At 34.8% G+C, this 27,961-nt stretch overlaps 1 protein-coding gene across 3 annotated transcripts; it reads left to right on the forward strand.

The window, feature by feature from the left end:
• The first annotated feature begins 106 nt into the window (after positions 1–106).
• LOC111793274 (cullin-associated NEDD8-dissociated protein 1) lies at positions 107–27,952 on the forward strand. 3 transcript variants are annotated; one of them, XM_023675101.2, is made up of 30 exons: positions 147–265; positions 501–559; positions 666–765; positions 895–1,064; positions 1,336–1,546; positions 2,479–2,644; positions 3,641–3,770; positions 6,099–6,213; positions 6,327–6,484; positions 6,584–6,707; positions 6,919–6,969; positions 7,043–7,125; positions 9,154–9,238; positions 9,312–9,413; positions 9,532–9,630; positions 13,357–13,467; positions 15,128–15,211; positions 18,506–18,646; positions 21,401–21,493; positions 21,623–21,744; positions 21,849–22,011; positions 22,101–22,340; positions 23,444–23,692; positions 23,773–23,949; positions 24,041–24,187; positions 24,333–24,449; positions 24,941–25,109; positions 25,450–25,527; positions 25,610–25,748; positions 27,267–27,952. In XM_023675101.2, exons 3-30 carry the CDS (start codon positions 730–732, stop codon positions 27,361–27,363), a joined length of 3,657 nt encoding a protein of 1,218 aa, XP_023530869.2. In that variant the 5' UTR covers positions 147–265; positions 501–559; positions 666–729; the 3' UTR covers positions 27,364–27,952. The 3 variants fall into 3 exon arrangements, with proteins under 3 accessions (XP_023530859.2, XP_023530869.2, XP_086973909.1); XM_087117783.1 differs by having other exon boundaries at positions 501–548; XM_023675091.2 differs by lacking the exon at positions 501–559 and having other exon boundaries at positions 107–265.
• The last annotated feature ends 9 nt before the right edge of the window (positions 27,953–27,961 follow it).

Consider the following 27,961-nt stretch of genomic DNA (forward strand, 5'->3'; position numbering starts at 1 on the left):
TTTTTTTTTTTTTTTGGGTGATTTGGAACGATGTGACAATGACTACACTTTTTAATTAAGTTTAAAAGAATGATTTAGAAATAAATAAAAATAAAGATTTGTTAGATATTTGAGGCAATGGTTAATGAATTTTATGTAAATACTCTCATACTCGCGCCTTATTAGATATTCACGCCTGATCTTCCCTCGCGCGCCTGGCTTCTGAAGTTCCGATTGAACTGACACAACTTCTCCGCCCCGTTGCATCGGGTGCTCTTCTTCGCAGGTCAGTTCTCCTTTATGGTATTCTTTGTTCTTCCTTATTCCATTGCCATGGCTTGATTCTGTTCTTCCTTATTTGAATCCACTCCATTTCAATCCCCGTTGATGTATCAATCGTCATTGCTGTAGTTTCCGTTGCTTTGCTGTTGCTTTTGCTGTCTAGGGTTTTCCCTCTTGAATATCATCCTATTTTCTAACGCGTACGGATGATGATGTTGCGGTCTGGTTTTGTGTCTTAGGGTTTCTTTCTTAACGTGCACTGTCATTTCGGATATCACTTTCAAGAGGCCGTTAACTGGTGCCAGTTTCATTCTGGAGAATTTTATTACTAACCAATTTAAATATACATTTTGGCGTTCTTTGTGACCGTGCTGATCTTTGTTTGCTATGTTGCGACTTCTCAGATCACTCGCATACTACAGTTTAACGCTGGCGGTGATCTTTCCGGCCTAAACAAACAGCACAGCAATGGCGAATTTAGCAATGATGGGTATCCTCGAGAAGGTACTATGTTACCGGATTGTATGAGCTGCTATTGTCTTATATCTCTTACCTTTTTTCTTCACTGATATGTTTATGCTGCCCAATTTCGGATGGTTATGGTTGGTTTGACTTGCACGAGTGTTTCGTTAGATGTCAGGCAAAGATAAAGATTACAGATACATGGCGACCTCTGATCTATTAAACGAGCTAAACAAAGAGACATTTAAAGCTGATACTGACCTGGAGATAAAACTGTCACACATCATCATACAACAGCTTGATGATGCAGCCGGTGATGTTTCTGGGTTGGCTGTGAAATGGTACATAGGACATTTTCCTTTTCTGCTTGCTGATCATTGGCCTTAATGCTTGTTGCTTACCAGGCAATGGCAATTCCAGAATATAGTTATTTTTTGTGATCTTATATACTGTCATTTTTCTACAAGAAGAAACTGTTGCTAATAGTACAGTATGCATGTGCGTAAAAAGAAAGGATGGAGAGATAGAATTGGTCAAGTTAATAAGAGTATTGACGTGTTATTATAGTTCTTTACCTTTTCTTTTTATCTCTTTCGTCAATTCAATTTTCAGCCTTGCTCCATTAGTGAAGAAGGTTAGTGAAATACGGGTTGTGGAGATGACGAATAAACTTTGCAACAAATTGCTGAATGGGAAGGACCAGCACCGTGATGTTGCCAGCATAGCCTTGAAGACAGTCGTAGCTGAAGTTTCCGTACCATCACTTGCCCAATCTATTCTCATCTCCCTTTCACCCCAATTGATAAAGGGGATCACTACTCCGGTGAGTGTTTGAATCATTCTAATTCAGTTCTTAGTGTTCAAGCTTAGAAGAATTTGACACTGAAGAACATTCTCTTGACATCAACTTTTACAGATTTAGTTTCCGTTGTTAGAGTTGGCTGATGGGAGTATTTGTTATTAGCTTTCTGAAATTATGTTTATAGATTTTTTGTAATTATAGATTTCCATTATTTATACCAACAGGATAGAGTTTTAAAAACTTCTTTAGCCTTTGTGGAGAGCTTTCATGTGAATTTCATTTTATCAATGAAACCGTTTAATTTTCTATGAAAGAAAGAATTTTAATAACACAAGTCATGAGTTTATTAGAGTATTCTTGTTTATCAATGTTTTTTTTTCATTATTTAGCCTTATAATAAGGTTTTAGATTGACTTCATTGGCTAATGAGCTCAATTTTGACAATTTTTTTTCCTTCAGAAAAGTGGATAATTCATTGATACGATGAAATATAAAAAAGTGAGCCCCAAACTAAATGTGGGGGTTACGTTAAGGCCCTCCAAATTTTCTAAAGGTTATTTAAACTGTAATAGGTATAAGAGGAGTAAAAATATTTACACTAACCAAGAGCATAAACAAAAACATTGTCCTAAAACCTATCACTAGAAGTTTGTTGTAAGTGTCTTGTTACTTTCTACCAAAGGCTCCAAAGGAAGACTCTGCGCATTTGAACCCACAAGATCTGCGGCCAATACAGCACGATAGATCTCTTTGCATAAATGCACTTGGTGCTTAGGATGGTCAATGTCGATTAGACCTGAAAATCACTTTCTATGGGTGACTTACATGTTAATTAGCTTCTGAATTTTGTATGTTGAAGAATGTTTTTAAATTAACATTTTCTTAATGTTCTACTGTTTTAAGCAGTAGAAGTTTAAGTTCAGGTCTATAGATTTGCACGTTTTATTATGCAGGGAATGAGTACAGAGATAAAATGTGAGTCTCTTGATATTTTATGTGATGTTCTCCACAAATTTGGAAATCTAATGGCAAACGATCACGAGCATCTGTTAAGTGCGTTATTATCACAGTTGGGTTCCAATCAAGCCAGTGTTAGAAAGAAAAGCGTGTCGTGTATTGGTAAGACTTAGATGATAAATGCATTTATTTGGATTCAAGTATCTTTTTAGTTTGTTGTTGGCTGCTCTGTCATTCTGATCTTGTGGGAAAATAACTCAATTTGGTCCTCAATCCTCCTTTTACTAAAATATAAATGGTGGATTAACTTGGTGCTGTGGCAGTTGATTAGATCAATTGCCATGTTTTTTCATTAATGAGTAACTAAGATTATTTTGATTCAAGATATGTGGAACTAGAATTTTATCGGTTTGGGTAAGTGTTGTTTCACTCTTGATTTTGTATGTGGGGAGTGGATTTCATCACGGTCTTTCTAATTTAGTCTTTTTAATAACTACAGCACTTCCATTAAAAGGGTCATTCTTATTTCTTTCTTTTTCTTTTTGGAATTCAGATTAAGTTGTTTCAGATCTTTTGTAACGTGAGGTTGATGTTGTGTGTGTGAAGTAATTTGTGGATTGCATTGTAAAATATTTAGATGCTGACTGCTGAGTGCCTTTATATAATTACTCAATATCTTAGTACCTCAATCATGGTGAAATTTTTTTGATCAGGATGCTAATTTCTCAGTGATAAATGAAAAGAAGCAAGAAGGATGCAAACTCTCGTAATGATGAAAAAAAAAAAAAAAAACAGAAAAGAAAAGAAAACAAAAGAGAAAATGAAAGTTAAAAAAACAAAGAAAAAAAAAAAAAGAAAGAAAAGAAAACAGGAACAAAGGAAAATAATTTTGGTATCTTAGTACCGGGAATATGTTAATTGTTTAATTTCGTGGGATTGTGGAGGCTGATAGGTTTTGTTTTGTTTGAATTTTGCTTAGACTGATATTTTGGTGATAGTAATGATGGTAATTGATAAGTCTGAGTATTTGATAATATAGTATAAATCACAACGTGCATTGTAAATAATACATTAAATTGTGATCACTTTTTGTACTTGTTATCAAGCTTACGAGGTGCTAGTAGAAGTTTGTTGAATTAATGATTTTATTGCCTTCAGCCTCTCTTGCTTCGAGCTTATCAGATGATTTGTTGGCGAAGGCAACAACTGAGGTTGTTCGAAGTTTGAGAATTAAAAGTACAAAAGCAGAAATAACACGTACAAACATCCAAATGATTGGTGCTTTGAGGTTAGCTTTTCGAAAAGAAACTTTTCTCTCATTAAAAAAAAAACGAACTTTTCTATGTAGGATGTGTATTTTGCATTCTCCATGCAATGACCTGTATGGAATTATGTGCCAGCAATATCTTATCAGTTTATTTTGATCCTCTAATATTTGGTGTTTAGAGAAATGAAAAATATGATTATGTGCCAGAAAATTTTTGAGTTGCTTGTCAAATGACACGTATAGCTCATGTGATAATCCAAATATGACACTAGCTGGATTGATGTTATGTTACTTATATATATAAAAAAAGAAACTAGCTGAATTTAAATATAAGACCAAGTTGATAGGTGAGGATTCTTTTTTTAAATAATGAGTCGTTGGAGGAGCTTATTCAGGGTTAGTGAGGCGTTCCATAGAGATGGATGATTTTTGTTGAAGGAAGTGCTTTTGAATCCTTCCTTTAGGGGGAGAGGCAAAGTGTTGTGGCAGTCTACTTTCTTTGTTGTGTTGTGGGGTATTGGAGAAGAACATTGGTTTTTTTTTTTTTATGGAGATTGAGAAGTCAGACGAAGAGATTTGGGAGATTATTAGGTTTCGGACTTCCTTGTGGGTGTTGGTCATTAGATCTGTTTGTAATTATAGTATTGGTTTTGTTCTCTTGGATTTGAATCCCTTATCGTTGGGGGGGTGGTCATGAATCTTGGACGGAGTTGGCCTGAATCTTCCTAGGATCTACCGCAATTCCTTTGTAACTTATTACAAAATCAAGGAAATTAAGTTCAAGAGACATAAAGATGCATTTCTTGACGTTTATATAAAGATCATTGTCTGAAACCAATGTTTTTTAGAGCCTAATGCGAACAAAGGTGCAATGGCCCTTTGGAGTTTGAGAAGAAGCTTCCACTTCCATGGTATTGTTCTCATCTCCGAGAGATCTTATGCACAAAATGCCCGGATCAAGTGTTGCTCTGACACCACTTGATGTATACAAGCTGGAGAGATTTCTTATTAATGGCTAAAAGTGTACAAAATACAAAGACAGCCACCTGTTTACAAGCTTAGGCGGGGTGAACAACACAACAGACAAGGCTGTAAACAGCCTTAAAACATTAAATGACCGGCTGGAAAAGACTAAACCCTTTCTAAGTAAAATGAAAGTTACTGAAAGGTAAGGAAAAAAAAAAAAAAAAAAAAAAACAATCAAGAGTATTTCAAGAATTTAAAAGAAAGGAAAGATTCATCCAAGAAAACTAAGGATATCCTATCACAAATGGGCTTAAGAATCTGAACTAAAAATCCAATGTGAGGGAAGATATTGAATAAGTGATGCCAACAACTCAAAGCGTAAGAACAACTGAAAAAGATGACTATGGTTCTCAGGATCCTGGCAACAAAGAACAAAAATGGATGGATGGAAGCAACTTCGTTTTAGGCAAACATTGCTCAAGAATCTCACAAATGTATAGCCAAATACGTTTGCTGATTTTCTTAGGGCTTTTACTACGTCCAAAAGGACAGTTGTAACTGTGTATTTCCTTTGGGGAAATTGATAAATTTTGAACGATAATATTAACCTTAATTTTTTTTTAAAAAATTCAATGACTAAATTATCCGCTACGAGAAGACGATTGATGATTGAAAATATAAATGCTAATTCATCTGCAATATTCTAAAAAAGAATGATTTTGGAAAAAATCTCTCTTTATCCATGTAGCTAGTCAAACAGCCAATTTTATTGTTAAACTTTTAATTTCACGATATTGAAACTCAAACTTAACAGAAGGGTGTAAATTTTATACCTCATCAAAAACAATTTGAAAATTTTCTTACAAGTCAACCCATTGATGACAAATAGTCCAACCATTAAAAAATAAAAACCCTGAACTTAACCCTAAAAAGCTTTAAACTCAATTTAAAAATGTCCAACACAACCGAAAGAACCAATCCTCAGGAAATTGTCTTGTCTAATCATAAGCATGCCAACTATAAATCTTAAAAAAGATGGAAGCCCGAGGATACTATTTTAAACACTTACTGAAGTTCCGTTCAATTGTTGAAAATGTTAAATGTGATGAAAATAAAAATTCTCTTCAGGTTATTAGTCGAGTAATTAAGGTCTCCTGTTACAAATAAGCCCTCAAACTTCAAATTATAATAATTTCTACAGTTTATTAGATGCTATTAGTTCAATTCCTTTGAAGTCTCTTCCGAGTTTAAAACTTATTGGTATTTTTTTTCTTCAAGTGTTAGTGTTCCCTTTTGTAAGGTTCTCTATCTTGAGTCGAGACGAACAAAAATAGGCCGAGTTTTTGGAATATGCTAACAGATTAAAATCTCTTGGCATCGTAGCCGTGCAGTTGGATATCGTTTTGGACCGCATCTTGGGGACACTGTTCCCGTGCTTATCAATTATTGCACAAGTGCTTCTGAAAGTGATGAGGAGCTTCGTGAGTACAGTTTACAGGTACTTAATCCTCTCACTTTTGTTGGTTAAACACTTGCACACTACCAAATTCAGTTTGTACAATAGAACCTTGATGCCTCTCGTATATTGCTGAAGTGGAATTCTGATTGCAGGCTCTAGAAAGTTTTCTTCTAAGGTGCCCCAGGGATATTTCATCTTATTGTGATGACATTCTTCATCTTACCTTGGAGTATTTAAGTTATGATCCAAATTTCACTGATAACATGGAAGAAGATATGGATGACGAAAGTCATGAAGAAGAGGAAGAGGAGTAACATATATTCTTTTTGGACTTGAATTTTATTAATGTTTATATTGTCCATTTGTGGCGGAAATACAAATTTGATGTATTACTGATGCTATCTTGCAGTGAAAGCGCCAATGAGTATACAGATGATGAAGATCTCAGCTGGAAAGTTCGACGAGCAGCTGCTAAGTGCTTGTCAGCATTAATTGTATCGCGGCCAGAGATGCTTTCAAAACTATATGAGGAGGTGCTTTCTTAAACTTTTTGTGGAGGCTAAATTATGTGTCTTCATCCTTCCAGTTGATCGCCAATTGACCTAACGATGTTGTTTGTTTCTGAACTTTGAACTAACTAGTTTTCTTGGTCTAATGTTTAGAGAAGTAATTTGTTCTTGAATGGTTTATATTGAAATTTGTTTTTATTGTCTGCTTATGTTCAAGTTATTCTTACTTTGGCAGGCTTGTCTAAAATTGATCGATAGATTTAAAGAGAGGGAGGAAAATGTCAAGGTAGTCGGTACATCATATTTCAGATTTAAATACTCAGTTGCACCATTAATGAATGTTTACTGTGTGTACGCAGATGGATGTATTTAGTACTTTTATTGAACTGTTGCGGCAAACTGGAAATGTAACAAAAGGGCAAGTTGACATGAATGAATTGAGGCAAGTTCTTTTGATCCTTAAAGGTTTTTGGTTCATTTGCACCGTGGCTTCGTTGTGGGGGTTTTTTTTGTGCACTGTCTGTAACAGTTCAATATTTGGTATTGAACCATATTTTCATGGAGCAAACGGAAGTATACAGAAATAAGCAAAACAAAGGAAAAGGCCCTAAACACATGTTTTCGATGCCATATTTAGTTCATTTGCACCTTGGCTTGGTTGGAGATTTTGTTCATTGTCTGCAACAGTTCAATATTTGGTGCGAAACCTTATTTTCATAGAGTAAATGAAAAGATAGATATAGAATAATCAAAACAAAGGAAAAGACTCTAAACAAAAAGAGTTAAAGGAAAAAACAGCGAAGACAGGAGCCTGAAAATATTACTAAAAAGGCTGTAATTGAAAAATAGAGAAAAGATCAGTACAAACGGGTCACAGACACCCTAAGGAAGGTGTTAAGATCTATAGCTGAGATGACCGAGGATGTAATATTGTCGGTACCTTTTAGGAAGAAGCTAATGATCATGATCCTTGTGACTTTTTTGTTTTCCTTTACATTGAGAAAACCAACCGTCATAAAATGGAATGAATGGTGCAAAATATTTTCAAAAGGGATAATGTATTGATGCTGGCATTCTTTCATTTTTTCCTCAATGAAAGTTTGATTTCTTAGAAAAAGTGTTGCAATTTAAATTGTCTCTAAACAAAACTAGGGAGCTTAGGAATTATTTCAGAAAATTGAAAAGAAGGATTTCATTCAATCCCTTCATGACGCTAGTATTTCTCCATTGTTTTCAAGGCGCCCTTGGGCATGGTGTGGGGTGATGCAAGGTGCATGTCCTGCATATAAATGTGATCTAAGGCGAGCACGTTCAATAAGGCGCTCGCCTTTTTCACTTTTTAGTCGCTTTGAACATATGTTCATGGTGTACAAGCGCTATCCTCACTCATGGAGAAGAGGAAATCTTGTGAGCCATATCTTTCCTTGATGAAAGGAACTGAGACTATTTAATATGAACTCTTGGAAATCTCCAAAGCCATTTTACTAATAATAAAAAATTAGCCTTAATGCATATTGTTTAGAGATTTCAGTAGGGTTGAACATTTCTCTAAGTTATTCTTGTTTACCGTCATAAACTTTGGTGTTTGTTTGGCTAGGAATAGAGTGCGGATTTACAGTGGAGGAGGTCATTGTGTGTTTGCCCTTTCATGATAAGGTTGGATTTTTGACAAGCTTGTTTCTTTGTGGAACTTCTGATTGAGAGACAATAAATTTTTTAGGGATTTTGAGAGATTTTGGGAAGAGGTTTGGTCTCTTGTTAGGTCCAATGCTTCTATTTGGATGTTTGTTTCCAAAGATTTTTGTAGTTACTAGCTAGGTCTTATCATTTTGTATTGGACCCCATTTTCATACTATTTGCCTCCTTTTGGTGGGCTATCCTTTTGAATGGTTCTTACTTGCACTTTTGTATTATTTCAGTTTTTTTTTTTTTATGAAAGCTTGATTTTTAGTTAAAAAATAATAGTTAGGGTTTAAAATATAGGGTTTTCTTATGTCCAAGACTATTATCTGCAACTTAAAATATAGAGTTCAATTTTTATTAATTCAAAATTTTAAATTCAAATTTTTTATTTTGTTTTATTTTTTATTTTTGAATAAAATGTACAACTCGGAATTATTTTTTTAGGTGCGGGAAACCTCATGAAATATTAGCTGTTTAGCTTACTATTTATTTGCATCTTTTCAGCCATTGACCATAATCACAATAATATGGTCGTTTCAATCGGTTTAACCTGTAATGGGATCTCTAAGTTCCTGTTTTGAAGCATCTGTATAGCCCTTCTGTTTTGTATTTCAGAATTGATATTCGTGATTTATGAAATTTTCTTCCTTCCATTACATAACCTGGTTCTTATTAGATTTTTTTTTTCAAAAAAAAAAAAAAAAAAAAAAAAAAAAAAGAAAAGAAAAGAAAAAAAGAAAAAGAAAAAAATAGCTATTTCTATTCATTTGTTGGAAATTGTATGCAGTCCTAGGTGGTTGTTAAAACAAGAAGTGCCAAAGATTGTGAAATCTATAAATAGGCAGCTACGAGAGAAATCTATCAAGACAAAGGTAAAGAAATTGTTGGTGGAACTTCTTGATTTAGTATGCTCCGTGGTGACTTTTATACTCTGATACTCTCTAGGTTGGTGCATTTTCTGTCTTGAAAGAGCTTGTGGTTGTCTTGCCCGATTGTCTTGCTGATCACATAGGATCGCTCATTCCAGGAATTGAAAAAGCATTAAGTGTATGCACCATCATCTTCTGCTGCTTTGCATACAAGTTCTAGCAATTGATTTTTAGCTGTTGTGATGACACTGTTCTTTTCCTTCCCTTATTCTATTATGGCTTTTCTTTCTTTGCAGGAAAAACCATCTACCTCAAACTTGAAGATAGAAGCTCTTATTTTCACGAGATTGGTGTTGGCTTCAAATTCTCCTTTGGTTTTTCATCCTTATATCAAGGTAACAATAAAAATAGTTACCTCGGTAAATTACACTGTAGCATATTGAATTTTTTAATTTTTTTTCAGCAAATATAGATTCCTTTTCCTACTTAAAGTTGCATTACTGTGAAAGTGTTCATGGTTTGTTAAGGAAAAAGTCCTCTGTTTTTGTTGTATAAAATAGTGGTCAGACATTGAGTAGTAGAGTGCTACTACCAACATTAGGTGTAATGAAAATAAATTACAGGGTTGGTAGGAGTTGTTATGGGGATTCCCTTTACTACGCAGTACTTTGGTTTCTCCAATTTGTCCATATAACATATATATATATTATATTGAACAAGAGACAAAAATTTTCATTGAAAGGATGAAAAGAGAGACTTCTGCTTAAAGGGTACGAACTCCAGAAAGGAGTTAAATAAGAAGTGAAGGGAAATACAAAGAGACCACAACCCATAACAAATGGTGAACTAAAAAACATAACAAACAACTAATACATCAAATTGAATCAAGAGAATTAAGGAGCTTTACTTAAATGATTCATTATAAGAAGCTTTACTTGACTGATTCATTATAAGGTGCTTTACTTGACAATGAAGATCTCCTCTTGAGCTATCCAATTTCTCGTTGAGATGAGCTGTACAAGCCGACAAATTAGCACTAGATATTGGATTTGACTTCATAAGAAATATGGAAAATAATTCTCAAAGAGAGTCTTGAAAGGTAAAATTCACGCATCTTCAGAAGGAATATATATAGAAAGAAAAAATTCCAAAAAACTTCTTGAACTTCAAATAAAGATTCAATTTTCTTGAAAAATGAGGGTCAATGAATAAATCGAAAGAAAATCTACTAGTTTGAAGGACCAAATATAATATTATCATGGACCAAGAGTTGCATTGAAAACAATTAAAAAACCCCATTAAATGTTGCCCTAAAATCGACATAGAAACCTAATATTTTATGCAACCGAACTAACTTCTAGGAAAAAGACGGAAGCAAACAGCCTCGAGTAAAAGTGCCGCTATTCATCACCACCTAATATTCCAATGAACAAGTTAAAGCTATCTTGAAACAAAGCGTGAAATTAATGTTGGCTGTTAAACATCAGTAATTAATTATGCTGAAGAGCTTCTAGGAAAAGGACAACAACCAATAAACCCGAATTATGAAAAGCAACCAGAATATCTAAAGATATAGACACCAAAAATGTTTCACTAGACAACAAATTTCAAAGGGAAAACCTTGAGTATTCCAAGGCAAAATCTCCATTGAAACATTAAAAGTATTCTCCGTGAATCTTTTTAGCATTTTCCTGAGGCATTTAATGATTAAGCTTCTCGTCTCTGTGAACCACAAACCCAATTAAAGAGGAAAACTTGTAAAGGATCCAAGATTCTGAGATGTGATTCGGAGGTGGGTTTTTGACTTCTTTAATCTTGGAATTTTGCTGATTTGGTGACTGAAATAAGGAAATAAAAGGTCCTAGCATAAGATTCTTCCACATTGTTATCATCCAAAGAATTAACCGGAGCTTCCAATTCCATGCTGCTCAAACTAACCTCAAATTCATTGTCTGATTCATTATAAGGAGCTGAGGTGGTAAGTGAATGAACATTAGAATATTATAAAGGACCTTTTGAAAATATTCATTCCCCTAAACAATTGTTGTTTACAATGTACTTTGGATAATTCGTTTCTTTTGGTCCAAATTCATGATTATTTCCTGTAGGAATTGTATAGGAACGAAAACTAAGATTCTTTAATTTCATCATCATTAAGTGTGGATGAAGCAGGGGCTATAGAATTTAAAGAGGTAGAAGATTTTTTCCTTGTGTAATATTTTGAATAAGTTGCAATAAAACGATCCTTTACTTCAATGATGCTCAGGTTTTCCAAATGTTCAAAGACAGTAAAATCCCTCAAGTCTACCTCATTTTCTCTCCCCCATCATTTTGTTTCTCCAAGTAATCATCATACCTATGAACTTTTGTGATGCCTTTCATTTTTCTTTCATTATGAGAAAGCTCAATTGACATTAAGAAGATAATCTTCATTACTTATGTTTTTAATTCAATCTTCCCTTGGCTCTGGAGATGACCATAGAGACCTATGTCTATGGTCCTTCAAACTGCTGGATCCTTCCTCAAGTCATCTGGAACCTTTTCTTGCTAGTTTTTTCTTCTCTACGTGGCTTCTTCTTTGACCCCTCCTCACCTTGTCCTTGTCCTTCCCGTGGAAACTTAAAATCCTACCAAAAATTTTAATCTTTCCTTGGTTTCTTTGGGAAGGATTAATAATTTTGACGTTTGGAGAGAGCCATCTGTCATGTTTTAGACTCAAATTGGTTTGTTCCTTGCAGGAGAAGAGCAAGCAGATTTGATTGTGGTCTGTTCCTTGTTAGTCCAAGTGCATTTTACCGGGGCCTTGAGGAAACCAACTTAAAAAATAGAGACTTGGTGGAAAAGGACCCCTGATGACTTCAAGGACCATCTAATTTTTTCTTCATCCTGACCCAAACGAAAACCTTCCAGCTTCTTGGTCAGCCCTGCTCAAGCCTGAAATACGCTCTAAAACAATCCTCTCTGATTCCCAAATCCCGTGCCCTATGTATCATTCCGGCATTCTTCCACCATGGCATCTTTCATCAGAGAAAGGGTAAAAATATCATGGAAGACATCCTTAAGAGAGGTTTCGCCCAGCCAAATATCCTTCCAGAAACGAATCCTATGCTCATTTCCAACTTTGAATCTAACAAAATTTCGTACAGGGGGCAAATTTTGCAATACCACATCTGGGCTGGTTGTATGAGCGACCTTTATGATGAGATGACACACATCCTAGGGGTTATTCCCCATAGATACTAGCCACCTCCTACCTCGACAAAGCATTTCTTTCAGTTGGAAACCTCCAAAACCATTTAGTTAGGAGCACTGCATTTCTATGCTTGAGATACCCTATGACCTTGTATTATTTCATTTTCCCGATGAAAGTTGTTTTTCTTAAGAAAGAACACAATGATTAGAATATAATTGAGTTACAGCTGTAGCTATGGATGCTCCAGATAATCTAGTAAGGAAGTGATTAACAAGATCTAATGAGTGAGTGAGTGATTAACTCTCAAGTGTTCTTGAAAGCAGCAAATTTTTCCTATAGAACGTCTGCATACAAGGGGATTCGATTGAAGCTTACAACAATTCCTGTGTATTGAGTTCGTTAGCTCATTTCCTATTGAGTTTGGGAAGATGATAGGATAACAAGATAGACCTAATTACTGCTAGACCTTATTACTGCTAGTAGTCTTCTATTCTTCTCTCAGTTATTTCATTTTGTTATCTACCATAGGTTGGTCTAATGGTCAATAAGAGCCATTGTAAAAAATAAAACTGAGGAATGAGTTGAAATCATGATGGACACTTGGATTTAATATCCAATGAGCTATCTTGAGGGTGAAGTGAGATTAGTCGAGGCACATACTAGATTGGACACTCTGCACAATTAGAAAAAGGAATTTGTTCCATTTAGTTGAAGTGCTTACATGGATTAATAGATAGCAATTGTTGTCCTAATTCTTTTTAGAGAAAAAAAAGAAGGAAAGAATCACCTAGAGATGAAATTGTTCTCTAGTCGGGCTGGAGTGTTTATGAAACATGATTACTGTAAATATGCATATAGATTTTCTCGTTCTGTAAGCAATTGATTGGATGTGATTACTGCACTTTTAACTTTATCTTTGTGCATATAGGATCTCTCTAGTCCTGTTTTATCTGCTGTTGGAGAGCGTTATTATAAGGTTACTGCTGAAGCATTGAGAGTATGTGGGGAACTTGTTCGGGTTGTTCGTCCTGGTATTGAGGTGAGTTCAAGTTCCATTTTAAATGTAGAACTGTAGTACTTTGGGCCCATTTAATAATAAGTTAATGTTTCGTTTTTCTCAAGATACAAGTTTTCCCTTTAACTAAGTATTTCATCTAAGAAACATATATATAGACAAGCACACCACACAAACACGGTGACATGCCAATTTTGTCACCCTTAAAAATAGTAGGACACACACATTGAATTCGTTGTCAGTTTATTTAAAAAAATATACATGATGTGTGTGTGTGCATAGTTTGACCTACCATGCAATATCTAATCTCCTTAATTCCAATATGACTTACTGAGAAGCACATGTACTCAGATACAACATGTCGGACACGATGACACACCTTTTTTTAAAAATCTAGGACACAGAACAAATTTATTAAAATATGCATTTTTTTTATCAAGTATATATCATTTTTGTAGAAGAAAGAAATTTAAAGTCGATAAGTCCACACATTTATATGCTTAAAAATTGAATTTGCTATATTTTGCTCTCAAAATTTGTTATTTTGTCCTATATTATTATGTTTCTGTTTAGTTACCTAACAAATATTCGTTAGGATTAACAAATGTTGGTTGTACACAAATAGTGCTTGACTCTCTATTGTGCTAACAAGTTTTCATTACGTATCCAACCAGTGTTAGAGTGTCCAAGTGTTGGATATGGACATGATAGCCAAATTAAAGTTTCTATGCTTCTTAGAATATCAATTTTTTTTTTGAATTTAAAAAAGAATCTTTCCTATCTAAGTCATACTTTAAATCAAAAACAGTATCCCCTCCCAAAGAAAAATAGTTTTTAGGCATTTGAGGTTTTATATTAATTATTTTATTTTATTTATATAAAATCAATCTGGTTTTGCCCTATTTGTCCATAATCTATTTTTAAAAATGGAAGGGTATGGGAAGGAAAGTTTCTAAATCTGCCTAACTTTAGAAAATCGAGAATAAGGATCAGAGAGATCTTAGGATGCGTTTGTTTAGTGATTCAAAAGGAAACTTGAAAATAACTGATTCAATGAGAACAAAGTTGGTTTTTGTTAAGTTTTTGGTAATAGATTTATAAATTGATCTCAATTTAAAAAGGTTGTTCAAAGTGTGTTTTCAAAAGGTTATTAACTAGAAATTATGTTCAATCTCAAATTTTATTAATTGATTTACTTAATGTTATAAATTCTGTATAATTGTTGTTAAACAGTACGATATAAATATATATAGCACGTTGTCATGTTTTAATTTTAACATTTTTTCTTCTTCTTCTTTTTTTTTTTTTTTTTTTTTTTTTTTCTTTTTAATAGTGTAACTATGCCCGTTTAAATTTTCAAATTTAAATCTGAAAACGTAGAAATGTTTCAGCATTTCCACTAATTGTATGATAAAATCCAAAAGCTGTTTTAAAACACAAACTCAAGAAATGTTCACCTAATACATTGATTTCTTTCGGTTCAAATTGCATACCAAACACGGCTTTAGCTTTTTGAAATTTGGAGATGTTTTAAAAAATGATTAAATAATATTGAGAATATAAATAAGCTATTCTTAGTAAGCAAGCTTATATTTAAAAAAAAATCAAGATTACAATGGCCAATCAAAGGGTTTTTAGTATTTACTTTTTTCTTAATCTTTTCTTCATCTTGTTCTTTGTCCAGGGGCATGGTTTTGACTTCAGACAGTACGTGCATCCTATATATAATGCTATAATGTCGCGCTTGACTAATCAAGATCAAGATCAGGTCTGTGGAATTTTCAAGGGTGAACAGCATTTTATTCTGTCCATCTACAACTATTGCTCATTTAATATTTGATTTTGGAAGTTTTTATTTAAAATATTAGGTCCTTAAAGCACTGAGGAATTAGTTTGAATGTTCTGTTCATCTTTCAGAATAACGAATGCTTAATTTTTAGATATTAAAATTTTGTGTTAGAAATTGGACACCGGGAAGTGTCGTCAATGATTGGCATCTTCATTGTGCTCTCGAGAAAGGATGCACCCAAAATGGTATTTTTGTTAATGTTTGAAATTAGTGTAATTATGTGCCCATAATGCGCTCATTATGGCTTATTAATACAACTTGGACTACATCATTAGTAAGAGACCACCTAACATTCTTATCCAGAAAACAATTATGGATGCTTCCATTTCCAAAATGTTTTGGTCAGAATGCAAATTTTTGTGGGTTTAAAAGTGGAAGAATTTTATTAGTAACCATGTGGATACCATAAGAGAATGAGTAGATTGAATACAACTTTCAATTGATTCATGTACTTGAGACCCTATGGGTGAAGAGATGGTTACTGGAGTGTTTATTGGTTGGAACTTCCAAATACTTGTTGTGAGGGTTATCTAGGAGTGACCTTGATTTAAAGAATATCTGTAAAATTCCTAACCTTAGGTTAGGAGATATTTTTGTAATTCTACTAAATAAGGGAAGTAGTTGACTCCTTAATTTATTTGTATTGTTACCTAATATCTATGGATTTATTCAGATTTATTGTTACCTAGTATCTAGAGATTTAGTTAGCCTTTATGTATTCATAGTGACAATAAATCGTGTTAGAAATCGTGATATTGTATTCAGGTCACATGGTTATTCCTTCTCAAACAAAAATCAGATGTTAGTAACTATTATTTCTGCCTTCCATTCAATGATTTAGACCCAATTTGGAGTCAAAATCAAAACACTTCGAAGTGACAATGCTAGAGATTATTTCAATCAAAACTTATTTCCTTATTTTTGATCTCAAGGCATTATCCACGATTCTTGGTTTGTTATAACACCACAACAAAATGGAGTGGCCGAAAGGAAAAATGTGCACCTTTTAAAACTACTTGAGCATTTCTTTTTGACGGAAACATGCCAAAAATTTACTGGAGAGTGGCCGCCCTTATTGCAACGCACATGAGTAATCATCTTCCACCTAGTGTCCTGAATAATCTAAGTCCAATAGAAGTCAACCAATTTCATCCTCACTTTTGAACATGACATGGTCTCACACCCACATATTTGGGTGCACTACCTTTGTTCATGTTCACAATACTTAAAGAGGTAAACTTGATCCGAGAGCGATACAATGTGGCTTTTTAGGATATTCTTCGACTACAAAGAGGTACAAATGTTACAACCCTACATTTAGGAAGTCTTACACTTCAATTGATATGACACTCATTGAACATAAACCGTTCTTCCCTAAGGCCTCTCTTCAGGAGGAGAACATAGAGATTGAAGAGGGTCTGTGGAAACTAATGAACCCTTAGACACACTAAATAACTATTCCATATAACGAATTACTGATTCCATGCCTGCTACGGATTCTAATTATGAGTCACCTCTACTATCATAGATTATGAGTCCGCCCCTACTACCGTAGAGTTACCAATTGAACCACATGCTCCACCTACATTGATGGATTTGTTGTTCTCTCAAGTATATATTAAAAGGAATGTCATTTCAGAATTGATACAAGTCCAAACATCTGATTCTACTAAAAAAATAAGGATGTAACATAGGTACCAATAGATGGTAGACCCATACTAAACCAAAAACCAACTAGAGAATGCACAAAACGACCCTTATACCCTCTATCGAACTATATTTCTCTTGAAAGACTATCCCCATCACACAAGAGTTTTATTGTGAGTCTAAATTCAATTATTATATCTAACACGATTTTTGAAACTTTATCTGAAAGAGAATGACTGGATGCTATGAGAAAAGAAATGCATGTTCGACAAAAGAATAACATGTGGGAAGTTGTGGATAGGCCAAAAGGAAAATATATAGTTGGGTGTCAGTGGCTTTTTGCATGAAGTACAAGGTTGATGGAACATTAGAAAGGTATAAAGCAAGGTTAGTAGCTTAGGGATACACTCAAACTTACAGTATACATTACCAAGAGACATTTATCTCTGTTGCGTAGATGAAAACCCTTAAAGAATATTATTATCCTTGGCTACCTACTTAAATTGGTAGCTTACACAGTATGTATGATGTGAAGAATGCATTTCTTCACAACTATCTAGATGAGGAAATTTATATGAGCATTCCTCCAAGATTTGATAGCTCAAGAGGTAAAATATGCAAATTAAGAAAGGAAAAATTGATGAAAGAATTTGAGATCAAAGAACTTGGAAGGCTAAATTACTTCCTTGGTATTGAAATAGTTGGGTACTTTCATATCATAGAAGAAATATGTGATAGATTTATTGATGGAAACAGGAAAATGCGGACGTAAACCTACAACAACACCAACGTCAATGGATCACATAAGAAATTGAGGGAGTGAAAAGAAAAATTTGCATTGAATTGAGAAATGTACTAGAGGCTAGTAGGGAGACATATACCTAACTCACATTCGACCAGACATAGCATACGAAGTGTGTGTAATTAGCCAATTCATGCATGATTTGTGGGATGATATCGATTCCTCAACTTGAGTGAGAGTATTCAAAGACACCACATTGCTGCCCCAATAATTAGGGTCCTGTGAACTCGGGGTGTGAGTTTCTTTTAACACTATAGTTTATTTTACCATTTATATTCTTTATATTATTCAATGAAAGTGATGTTTGGCTATTTTATTGGTGGGCTGGCTTGTTGTTTTGTTGGTAGGGTTGTGCTCTCTTCATTCGTCTTGAGGTGCCTGGGTTTGTTTTTTTTGTAGTTAGTTTTGTTTATGGGAGCTGTTGTGTTAGTTATGTTTGGGTTTCTTTTTGTGGGTGGCTGTTCAGGTGTTATTTTTTCCTTCTTGGGTCTAAGTAGTTGTGGATATTTATTTAGTTTGTTTTCATCATGGGCCTTTGTCTTTTGAATTTATTAGAGCTGTTTTATCTCCCTTGTTTTTTTTGATTTATTTATTATTCAACCTGGAGGTTTATCAATGAAAAGTTTGATTTTTGTTAAAAGATACGAAAAATAAAAGTTTCGTTTCTAAAATGAAGGTGGTTGAAAGTTTTAAAGTCAAATTTGGGAATGAGTAATGGTTGGAGGATGAATGCAGTTAATCGAACGTCTAACGTAACTTTTCAGGAAGTCAAAGAGTGCGCCATTTCTTGCATGGGGCTTGTTGTGTCTACATTTGGTGACAACCTCAAAGCAGAGTTAGCAACCTGCCTTCCTGTTCTTCTTGATCGGATGGGAAATGAGATTACCCGACTTACAGCTGTTAAGGTTGGTTTGTTGCTTTTCAGTTCTGAAATACGTTGGGTCTTCTTCTTCTAGGTTTATCTTTCAGTCCCCTGTTTTCCTTTTTTGTCGTTAACATGTTATTTCACCATCCATTTTCTACACGTTTCTCTAATTTTTTGATATGCTAGAAAGATGACTATTTTCATGTTTGTGGTTCTGTTATCTGTTGCCAATTAAGGTAAACACAAAAAAATGGCTTGAAGTTAAAATATAGAAGGACGTAAAGATGTGGAGATGTATGATCTCTTTGTTGTGTTAGAGAATTTTTGCAATGACAGATTCAGAGCATGTCCATTTCCCAAGGATGGGAAGATCAAGAAAAATATGAATGAGCAAGTAGTTAGGGATATCATTCATGAAAGAAATTTGTATCTCTTCTAAACAAATATAATATGAAAGGATGGAATTTCCTTTTGATAAGAAACAAAACTAATTAGTGAATATCTGCATCACTATGGTTATAAAAGCTTTAGAAGAAGACCAAGAAAGAGCAAGTATGCTAGCCCCCCAAAAACTGCCATATTAGTATCTTGTCTTTTGATTTTCTCAAACCATAATCTCCATAGTTGGGCTGTTACCTCAATGGACCAAGGAACCCTTGCTTTGGCGGTTGAAAGAAGTCTCACATAGAAGCTGGAATGGAGCTTCCAGGAATTACTGGGAAAGCATCTCGAGGCATTACTGGGGAGTGAAAAAAGATCAATGAACGCGAGATTCTTTGTGTGAATATGTTTAGAAGCCACAATACGGGAGAAAAAGTTTAGCTCTTTTTTTTATTATTTTAAATTATTTATTATTTTTAATATTGCCCATTCTGCCTTGAATGCTAGCTTGCCTACCCGATTCAAGGTATTTGACATAAAATGGTGTTTTGCAACTTAGCTTGTAGGATCATGATTGGGCTTATTAGCAGGTTGAATTTTAAGAGAAGCAAGATCTTCTGGGTGAATGGTGTGAAAGCATTACTTTGGAAGCTTTGGTGTGAGAGAGACCAAAGACTATTTAACGATTTTGACGGAAGACTACTGAATAGATCACCTTCTTTATTAGCTGTTTGCCACTTTGCTGAACCTCATTATTATTATTATTATTATTTGTGAATTCCATATCTGTAATTTCCTTGATAGTATTCTACTTCCATATTGCTAGTTACAGTTGTGCAAATCTTCAATTTGAGATGATGTTTCATTAGGGATATTTTAGTTTTTCTTCCGGATGTTATTTCAAGTGTGGCTAAAAGGAAAGGCTGAAGTCCTTTGAAAGCTATTTTTGGAAGTATAGGTGGATTGGGGACGCTACCTTAGCCTCCCTTTTCTCGGAGTATGGTATTTCTTTGAAGCAAGATGCAACTATGAATTGTGTATGTTTTACGAGGTTTGTTCAATTGGGAGGTCCCTATGTGGATAAGGCTGGTGGAGTTGGTTGATGTCATTCGACTAGGTGAGGGGGCTGATGAACCCGTTTGGGCTTTAGACAATTCTGGAAAGTTCACTTCCAAGTCAGCGTTAATGGAGCTTTCTGATTCTCCTCCCACATAGAGGATCAACACTCATCTTTTCTCCGAAGGTGATTGTGCACTGGGATATTTCTCCAAATGTGTGTTTGATGTGTGTTCAGAAAGGAGGAATCTTTAGACCATTGGTTTAATTCACTATCCATTTATTTCCCTGACTTGGCAATGGCTGTTAAGGGAATCTAATTTTTCTTTCTGACCAAACAAAGTTAATGATTCGTTGGTTGAGGCTCTGACAGGGTGGAATCTGAGAAATAGAGGGAAAATGTTGTGGGCTATAGTTGTTCGGGCGTTGCTTTTGAACCTTTGGCATGAGAAGAATCGTCATCTTCTTGAGGATAAGTTCTCTTGTTTAGATTCTTTTTGTAGTAATACTCACTCATTTGCTTCTTGGTGTGGTGCACAGAGAATAGAATTTTTTTTGTAATTACAGCTTGTACCCTAATAACATTGGAAAGCTCTTTTATAGTGTTCTTGTTAGGAAGGGGGCTCTCTCTTCCCCTTTGCTTTTAGGCTGTATTTTTTTGGGGCTTGTGCATAGTATACGTCTTGTCTCTTATATATAAAAAAAAGAAATATTCTTGTCTTCTATTTTGGATGATCATCTCTCTCTCTCTCTCTCTCTCTCTTTCTCTCGTTGAAGGGAAACAGAAGCACATTCATGTAATGAAATTTACACCAAGTATGGGGGTTACCAAAAATCTCACTGGCAAGCAGATTCAGCCAGAAATATGTAGTTGCATTTTGAAAGAGTGAGCGACCATAGTTGTGTAGGTTGACAATGAGGTATTGTTGTGTATAAGCATGCTTCAGCCAAAAGCCTGGAGAGAGTTCAAAAAGATGGATACAAAGTGGCAGCTAAGAAATAAATGGTCTGAGACTTCCTATCCAGCTTGCAGACCAAGGGATTGGAGTCCTCTGTAGATTTTGGATTGTGTAGGGCTTCATGCATCTAGTTTGTTGTATACTGCTCTAGTGTTCAGAAATTGCTGTCCTCTTCTTCTCTCTCTCTCTCTCTCTCTCTGAGACTCTGTAGCCCAGATAATTCATAATCTTGGAGATCTAACTTAGCATGAATATCTGGCTTAGGGTGAATATCTAGTCCTCCCCTATCTTTTATATTTGATGTTGTATAGTTATGTCTTTTCTTATCCAACAAAAACGTTATGTGTCTGTTTCTTGTTAAATGTGATGCTTGCTTAAACTTGAATGTTTGTTCCCAGGCATTTGCTGTCATTGCTGCTTCTCCACTTCGAATAGACATGTCATGTGTTTTAGAGCATGTTATATCAGAGTTGACAGCATTTCTCCGGAAGGTAGGGAACTATTGTGTAGTCAGTAATGATTATTATGTGCTTGCTTACACTCGTTTCTTTCTTTTATTTGCTGTTAATTTGATATATGTACATGTGATATCTTTTGTTCATTTTTTTGGTGAAAAACAGGCCAATCGGGCATTGAGACAAGCAACCTTGGGGACTCTAAATTCGCTTATAGCTGCTTATGGTGATAAAATTGCTCCTTCAGCCTACGAAATCATTATTGTGGAACTTTCAACATTGATAAGGTTTTAATCTCTAAATCAACTCTTCCTCTCTCCCTTCATTCCTACCCTTCCCTCCTGCGTGCATTTTGTTTCACTCATGTTTGAATTTTACATCCTTTTGGCAGTGATTCAGACTTGCACATGACAGCTCTTGCATTGGAATTATGCTGCACCCTGATGGGTGACAGGAGGTCGAGCCCAAGTATTGGTCTGGCTGTTCGGAACAAAGTTCTTCCTCAGGCACTTCTGCTAATCAAAAGTGCACTTCTGCAGGGGCATGCACTTATGGTATTTATATATCTGTGATTGTATACATTCCATTGTTCCTTGCTTTATCATGTCCTCATGTTAGGGACTATGGGTATTATGAATTGCAGGCTTTACAGAGTTTTTTTGCTGCAATGGTCTATTCTGCAAATACGAGCTTCGATGCTTTGCTAGACTCTCTTCTTTCCTGTGCCAAACCATCTCCCCAGTCAGGTGGTGTAGCAAAACAAGCTTTGTTTTCGATAGCACAATGTGTTGCTGTTTTATGTCTTGCAGCTGGTGATCAAAAGTACTCTTCAACAGTAAGAATGCTAACGGAAATTCTTAAAGATGATAGCAGTACAAATTCTGTAAGTGTGTGTGCGCGCTGTTCTTTTTTCTTTATAAATTAGTAATTATGATGATCATTGTAGTCGTTATTTATGTGAACGTCTGCATATTTTGGTTGAACCGTATCTAGTTTAGTGGTTTGTGGGCTGATAGCTGTTGCTTAGGTAGGTGTTGCGTGAAGTGAAATTTCAACATGAAAGAAATGTAGCGTCAATTTAAATTTTTAAATATAACTTTGTAAGCTGTATCACTTTTCTGTCTTGGACTCGACAAGTCCCATGTGTATATTATGCTTTTTTGCGGAAATAATTTTCATCCAAACGATGTTTTGAAAAGTGCGCTTGGGCATGGTTCTTAAAAAAAAGCCAATTAAATGGCTTGGTGTCTTACATGTTTCTTTTTAATAATTTATAAATGAATTAAGAAATATCCTTGAAAATTCTATTTTTCCAAAATTTTCATCATCTTATACTATATATTTTTGCAATATAAAAAATTAACTTACATTTTCTTCAAAAAAAAAAAAAAAAAAAAACCCTACTATGTTCTCGAATCACAGGATTTTTTATTTGAAGGAAAATATCTATCCGGTACTTTTTTACCATGTTCTTTTTAATGCTTTATCTTGGTGTAAATTGGACATCTCTTTTCCTCTTATAGTATTTCATCTCTTTTGTTCAATTGGACATGTTTAATGTGACTCCTTTGGATCGGGGCTCTTCATCCCCTTCTTTTTTTTGTAACTTTCATTGATCAATGAAATTGTTTCTATAAAAAAAAATTACATTTTGTTATTTTGTTCCTATAATAAGACCCCTTCCTTTTTTTCTTTGCACGCTTTGCGCTCAAGTCCCAAAGGGCTATTATGTTTTAGTAAGTCTTGTGATTTAAGAAATACAACACCTGAAACTGAAAGAAGAGTACGGGAATATTTTTTTTTTGAAGTTTTTCTTTTGTTGGATATCTATGTATATATATTTCTTGCAACTTTGGAAGGAGCTAACTTTCATCTTGTTTTCGACTCTGCATAAGAATTTGATTCAATTATTCATTTCATAGTTCATGCCTATTTTGGTTGTGCAATTGTCTTTTGATGTCTAATTTTTACTACTGCAAAATTCAGGCTAAGCAGCACCTTGCATTACTTTGTCTGGGGGAGATTGGAAGAAGAAAGGACTTGAGTTTACATGTTCACATAGAGAATATTGTTATTGAGTCATTTCAATCTCCCTTTGAAGAGATCAAGTCTGCTGCCTCCTATGCTCTTGGTAATATTGCTGTTGGTAACCTATCCAAATATTTGCCTTTTATATTGGACCAGATCGATAATCAGCATAAGAAACAATATCTTCTCCTTCATTCACTCAAGGAGGTATGAACATCAGAGGCCTGAGTCAATTTTTCTGATTTTATCTTCCAGTTGTAAGTTTGCAACTTTGATCGATTTTGCAGGTGATAGTTAGGCAATCTGTGGATAAATCTGAATTTCAAGACTCAAGTGTTGAGAAGATACTTAATCTACTATTTAATCATTGTGAAAGTGAGGAAGAGGGAGTCAGGAATGTTGTAGCTGAGTGCCTCGGTAAAATTGCTCTTATTGAACCTGGAAAACTTGTTCCCGCTCTCAAGGTATCTGATCGAGTTTCCTTTTTCTGTTTTACGGTGGGCTATGACTATTTGAACTTTTACAGAGCATGTTTTGTCCAAATACATTCTCTAGATAAGGACAACAAGTCCAGCAGCATTCACTAGAGCAACTGTAGTAATCGCTGTCAAGTATTCTATAGTTGAGCGACCTGAGAAGATAGATGAGATTATATACCCTGAGATCTCATCATTCCTGATGCTTATAAAGGATCATGATCGTGTAAGTACTAAATATTAATCTAGAGATATTTAGCTTGTCTTGGAGTTTCTTTTTTCTGCCTCTATTTAGTTTATCAAGTGACTGTTTGCTGATGGTTCAATGGATTGTGAATCTTAACCATTAACATGACTTTGTATGCATGTAGCATGTTAGACGTGCTGCTGTCTTGGCCTTGAGTACATTTGCCCACAATAAGCCTAACCTCGTCAAAGGGCTTCTTCCTGAGTTACTGCCACTTCTTTATGATCAAACAATCGTGAAGGTAATCAATTAGCTCCATTGTGTATGAAGTTAAGTTGAACTTCTTCACGACTTATTGCTGCTTCCATTTTATCTGTATGAAAGTTTCTATGTATATGTTTAAAAAAGATAGCATACCAAGTGTTAAGTTCTGAAGAATGGAGCCAGGCTATAATTTAAATGATATTGCCATATAGATGAAATGTTGAGCTTGTATTACAGTGAATTGCTATGTGGTGTGAGAATTTACGGCCCAGATCAGGTCAGTTGTAAGAATTACGGTAAAAGCATCTAAAAGCTCACACCTCATATAATGATGAGAAGAAGCATGGTGAATTGCTTTTGACCTTGGATTTCTTATATCAAGTTTCTTTTTTCCTTCCAATTTCAATTTTCATGTCAAGTTAGATTCAGAAGAAATTCTGCTATTTCTTTGAACTTATTTCTTGCGTTTTCCTTGAGTTTTTAATACTAAGGATATATATGTTGATGCTGTCTTGAACCATGATGCAGCAAGAATTGATAAGAACAGTTGATCTGGGTCCCTTTAAGCATGTTGTGGATGATGGTCTTGAGTTGCGGAAGGCTGCTTTTGAATGTGTGGATACGTTGCTCGATAATTGCCTTGACCAAGTGAACCCATCATCTTTCATTGTTCCTTATCTTAAATCTGGTTTGGATGGTGAGTTATCTTTGAAACATCATAATTTTTATCAACAAAATTTCAACTTCATTTTTGTCTTTGCTGGCATGATCTGGTCTTGTCTTAGTATTAACCTGTTTTGTCACATGTATTTTCTCAATTTTTACTGTTGAGTTTTGTTGAATTTTTGTGTTGCACCAACTTTTTTTTGTTATTTTTAGGTTTATTCTTACACGAGCAACCTGTTGTGCTGTAGTCGAAAGAATCAGTTTTATCTATTATAATGTTTGATGTTGGAAGATTGATGAGTGATTGCAATTTGTTCATGTAAAATTTTGAACTTCTGTTTATTTATTTATTTATTTATTTATTATTATAGATCACTACGATGTTAAAATGCCATGCCATCTGATTCTATCAAAACTCGCTGATAAGTGTCCATCAGCTGTATTAGCAGGTTGGTTGCTTCTTCAATCAAGTTATTTAAAACTCTTGCCCTGTAAGATTTTTTCCTGATGTATAGATTGGTATTTTTCTAGTTTTGGACTCTCTGGTTGATCCTCTTCAAAAGACTATTAACTTCAAGCCAAAGCAAGATGCTGTTAAACAAGAAGTAGATCGTAATGAGGACATGATTCGCAGTGCTCTTCGGGCTATAGCATCTCTAAATCGCATAAGGTTTGTTTTTCAGATGCATTTAGTCTCTTCTTTTTCCCCTGTTGAGTATACAGTTAGCAATTTGGATGGTTTTTGGAACAAAAGCCATTCTGGAATGGCACAAAAAAGGCTGTAGTTTTACCAACATGCACGTTTATTTTGGTCTTTTTCCTTTTTTTTTTTTTTCCTTTTTTTTTATGCGTTGGACTTCACACATGATGTAGGGGCCAGTACTTGTTATTTTCTAGATATTTTCCTTGCTAGTCAATTCTACCGGGTAAGTTGGTTTGGCATACTTAAGAGGCAATATGTTTTTCAAGGAGACACTGAATATACTAATTTAATGAAATCACTATAGAACGATCCTGAAGAAATCAAGTTTTGGTTTATAAGGTAGTTGCCTTCCTGAAGTACTAATATTTAATAAATTTCGAAACTCCAAATACTTTGAGTTTAGATAGCGATCTTGTTAGATTAGTTCAAGTGTTCATTTTGATAAAGAAAAAAGGCTTACATTAAGAAAGTGTCTTTAAAGAAAAATGGAGTCGAGAAGAATTGGAATTTTGAATGTACAATCATTAAGGAATCACCCAGCAAAAGTGTAGTAACAAATTCGAGAAAACAAGACAAAATGCGGAGAGCACCCTCTGAAGATTTGTATTTTGAAGTGTGATTTTTTCATTCCAAAAGTAAAGGGAGATACAAGCAAAAGGCAGGGAGATATGGTGTCTCTTTTTAATTAATTAAAAAGGTTTAGACCACCATGCATAAGGAAGAGGACATCCTCCCATTTAAGACTTCTAGGCTTCTCTTCATCACAAAAAACCTTTCTGTTTTGCTCGAACCATACAACCCAACCCAAAGGATAGCTTATTGAGATTGAATACTTCCCAGCTGTATACGTGCCTTGTTTCCTATTAAAGGAAATTAGAATTGAGGTTTCTGTATAAGATAGATAGGGGTTCATATAGTCGATCGATGTTGGTTTTGGACACAACCTGGTATAGAAAGTCAACCATTGAATTTTGGTTGGTCAGAAATTGGCAGTTTTTGAAAGCTCAAATAAATCGACTGACCCATCTGCCCTGTTGGCTAAGCACCTGACATTGTGAGACAGGGACTTGAGAGGTTGGAGAGAGCTGGAGAGGTGGGAACTTGTTAGGTAGGGGAGAGCGGAGAGGAGGGTAAAAAAGGAGGCGACAAAGAGGCATAGCATAGGTTGAAAGAAACAGATAGGGAGGACGTGAGGCATAGGGGGCTGATAATTATATTAAAAAAAAACTGTTTACTCATTAGCTGTTTTTCTCATTTTTATTTTCTAATTAACATACCTATATGTCTGTGGGTTGGAAAAGTATTTTCTAATGTATGTGAGCTTGGCGCAAGAGATGGTTGTTCCTGTACTTGGATTATTAATTTTGTGATTTGATCTTCCAATCACTATAAGTTTGCTTAACTTGAATGGATAGCATGCATGCTAACTTTTAACTTTCACTACTTGATTTCTGTGAGTAACCCGTGTTTTTATTATTCGTGCAGTGGAGGTGATTGCAGCCTTAAGTTCAAGAATCTTATGAATGAAATTTCTAAATCTCCGGCACTCTCAGAGAAATACTACTCCATCCGAAATGAGTGAAAAAAGACGGAATGATTAGGCATCATTGTGTGACATTAAAGTTTCCCAAGTAACGAGGAAGATTATGTTGTCATTTTGGTCTCTGCAGCATAAGCCTTCTTCGGTAAGATGAGTTTAAGGTACACCATGGATTTAAAAATGATAGTGGAAGAGATTGAGTCGCATGGATGTATGCGATAGTTTTGGAGGGGTCTGGAAAGTAAACACCAAGCATAGAAAGGGAGGGAAACGTGCATGATATTGTTTAAGCCATATTACTTTTCTTTTTATCTTGTATCCTGCCATTCTTTCAAATCATATGTCGACAGACTTTGCAATATAAAGAAAAAGGAACTTTACTTCCTTTAAGGGTGGGGAGTAAAATGAAAGAACACCTCTTCTTGTTTGGTTGGATCCGATTGGTTCGGATACACTATGGTTTTGTGATATAGGTGGATAAAAAGTTGGTCTACTGTATTAGATGACAGACATGATGATGGATGTTGTTGATGCTTTGTGATTGATAGTTTTTTTTTTCTTTTTTCTTTTTTATTGAACTCTGGTGTGATTACTGAATTATAATCGGAAAAAGAGGTGAATTTTCAGGTTACTTCTGTTT

Source organism: Cucurbita pepo, chromosome 1 (genome assembly GCF_057944985.1).
Source record: "Cucurbita pepo subsp. pepo isolate OVF chromosome 1, ASM5794498v1, whole genome shotgun sequence".
Taxonomy (NCBI): domain Eukaryota; kingdom Viridiplantae; phylum Streptophyta; class Magnoliopsida; order Cucurbitales; family Cucurbitaceae; genus Cucurbita; species Cucurbita pepo.

Coding starts and splice junctions, on each gene's coding strand:
- LOC111793274 (XM_023675091.2), top strand. CDS start 730: ATGGCGAATTTAGCAATGATGGGTATCCTCGAGAAG. Junction 1,547..2,478: donor TAAAGGGGATCACTACTCCG/GTGAGTGTTTGA, acceptor TTTATTATGCAG/GGAATGAGTACAGAGATAAA. Junction 2,645..3,640: donor GAAAAGCGTGTCGTGTATTG/GTAAGACTTAGA, acceptor TATTGCCTTCAG/CCTCTCTTGCTTCGAGCTTA.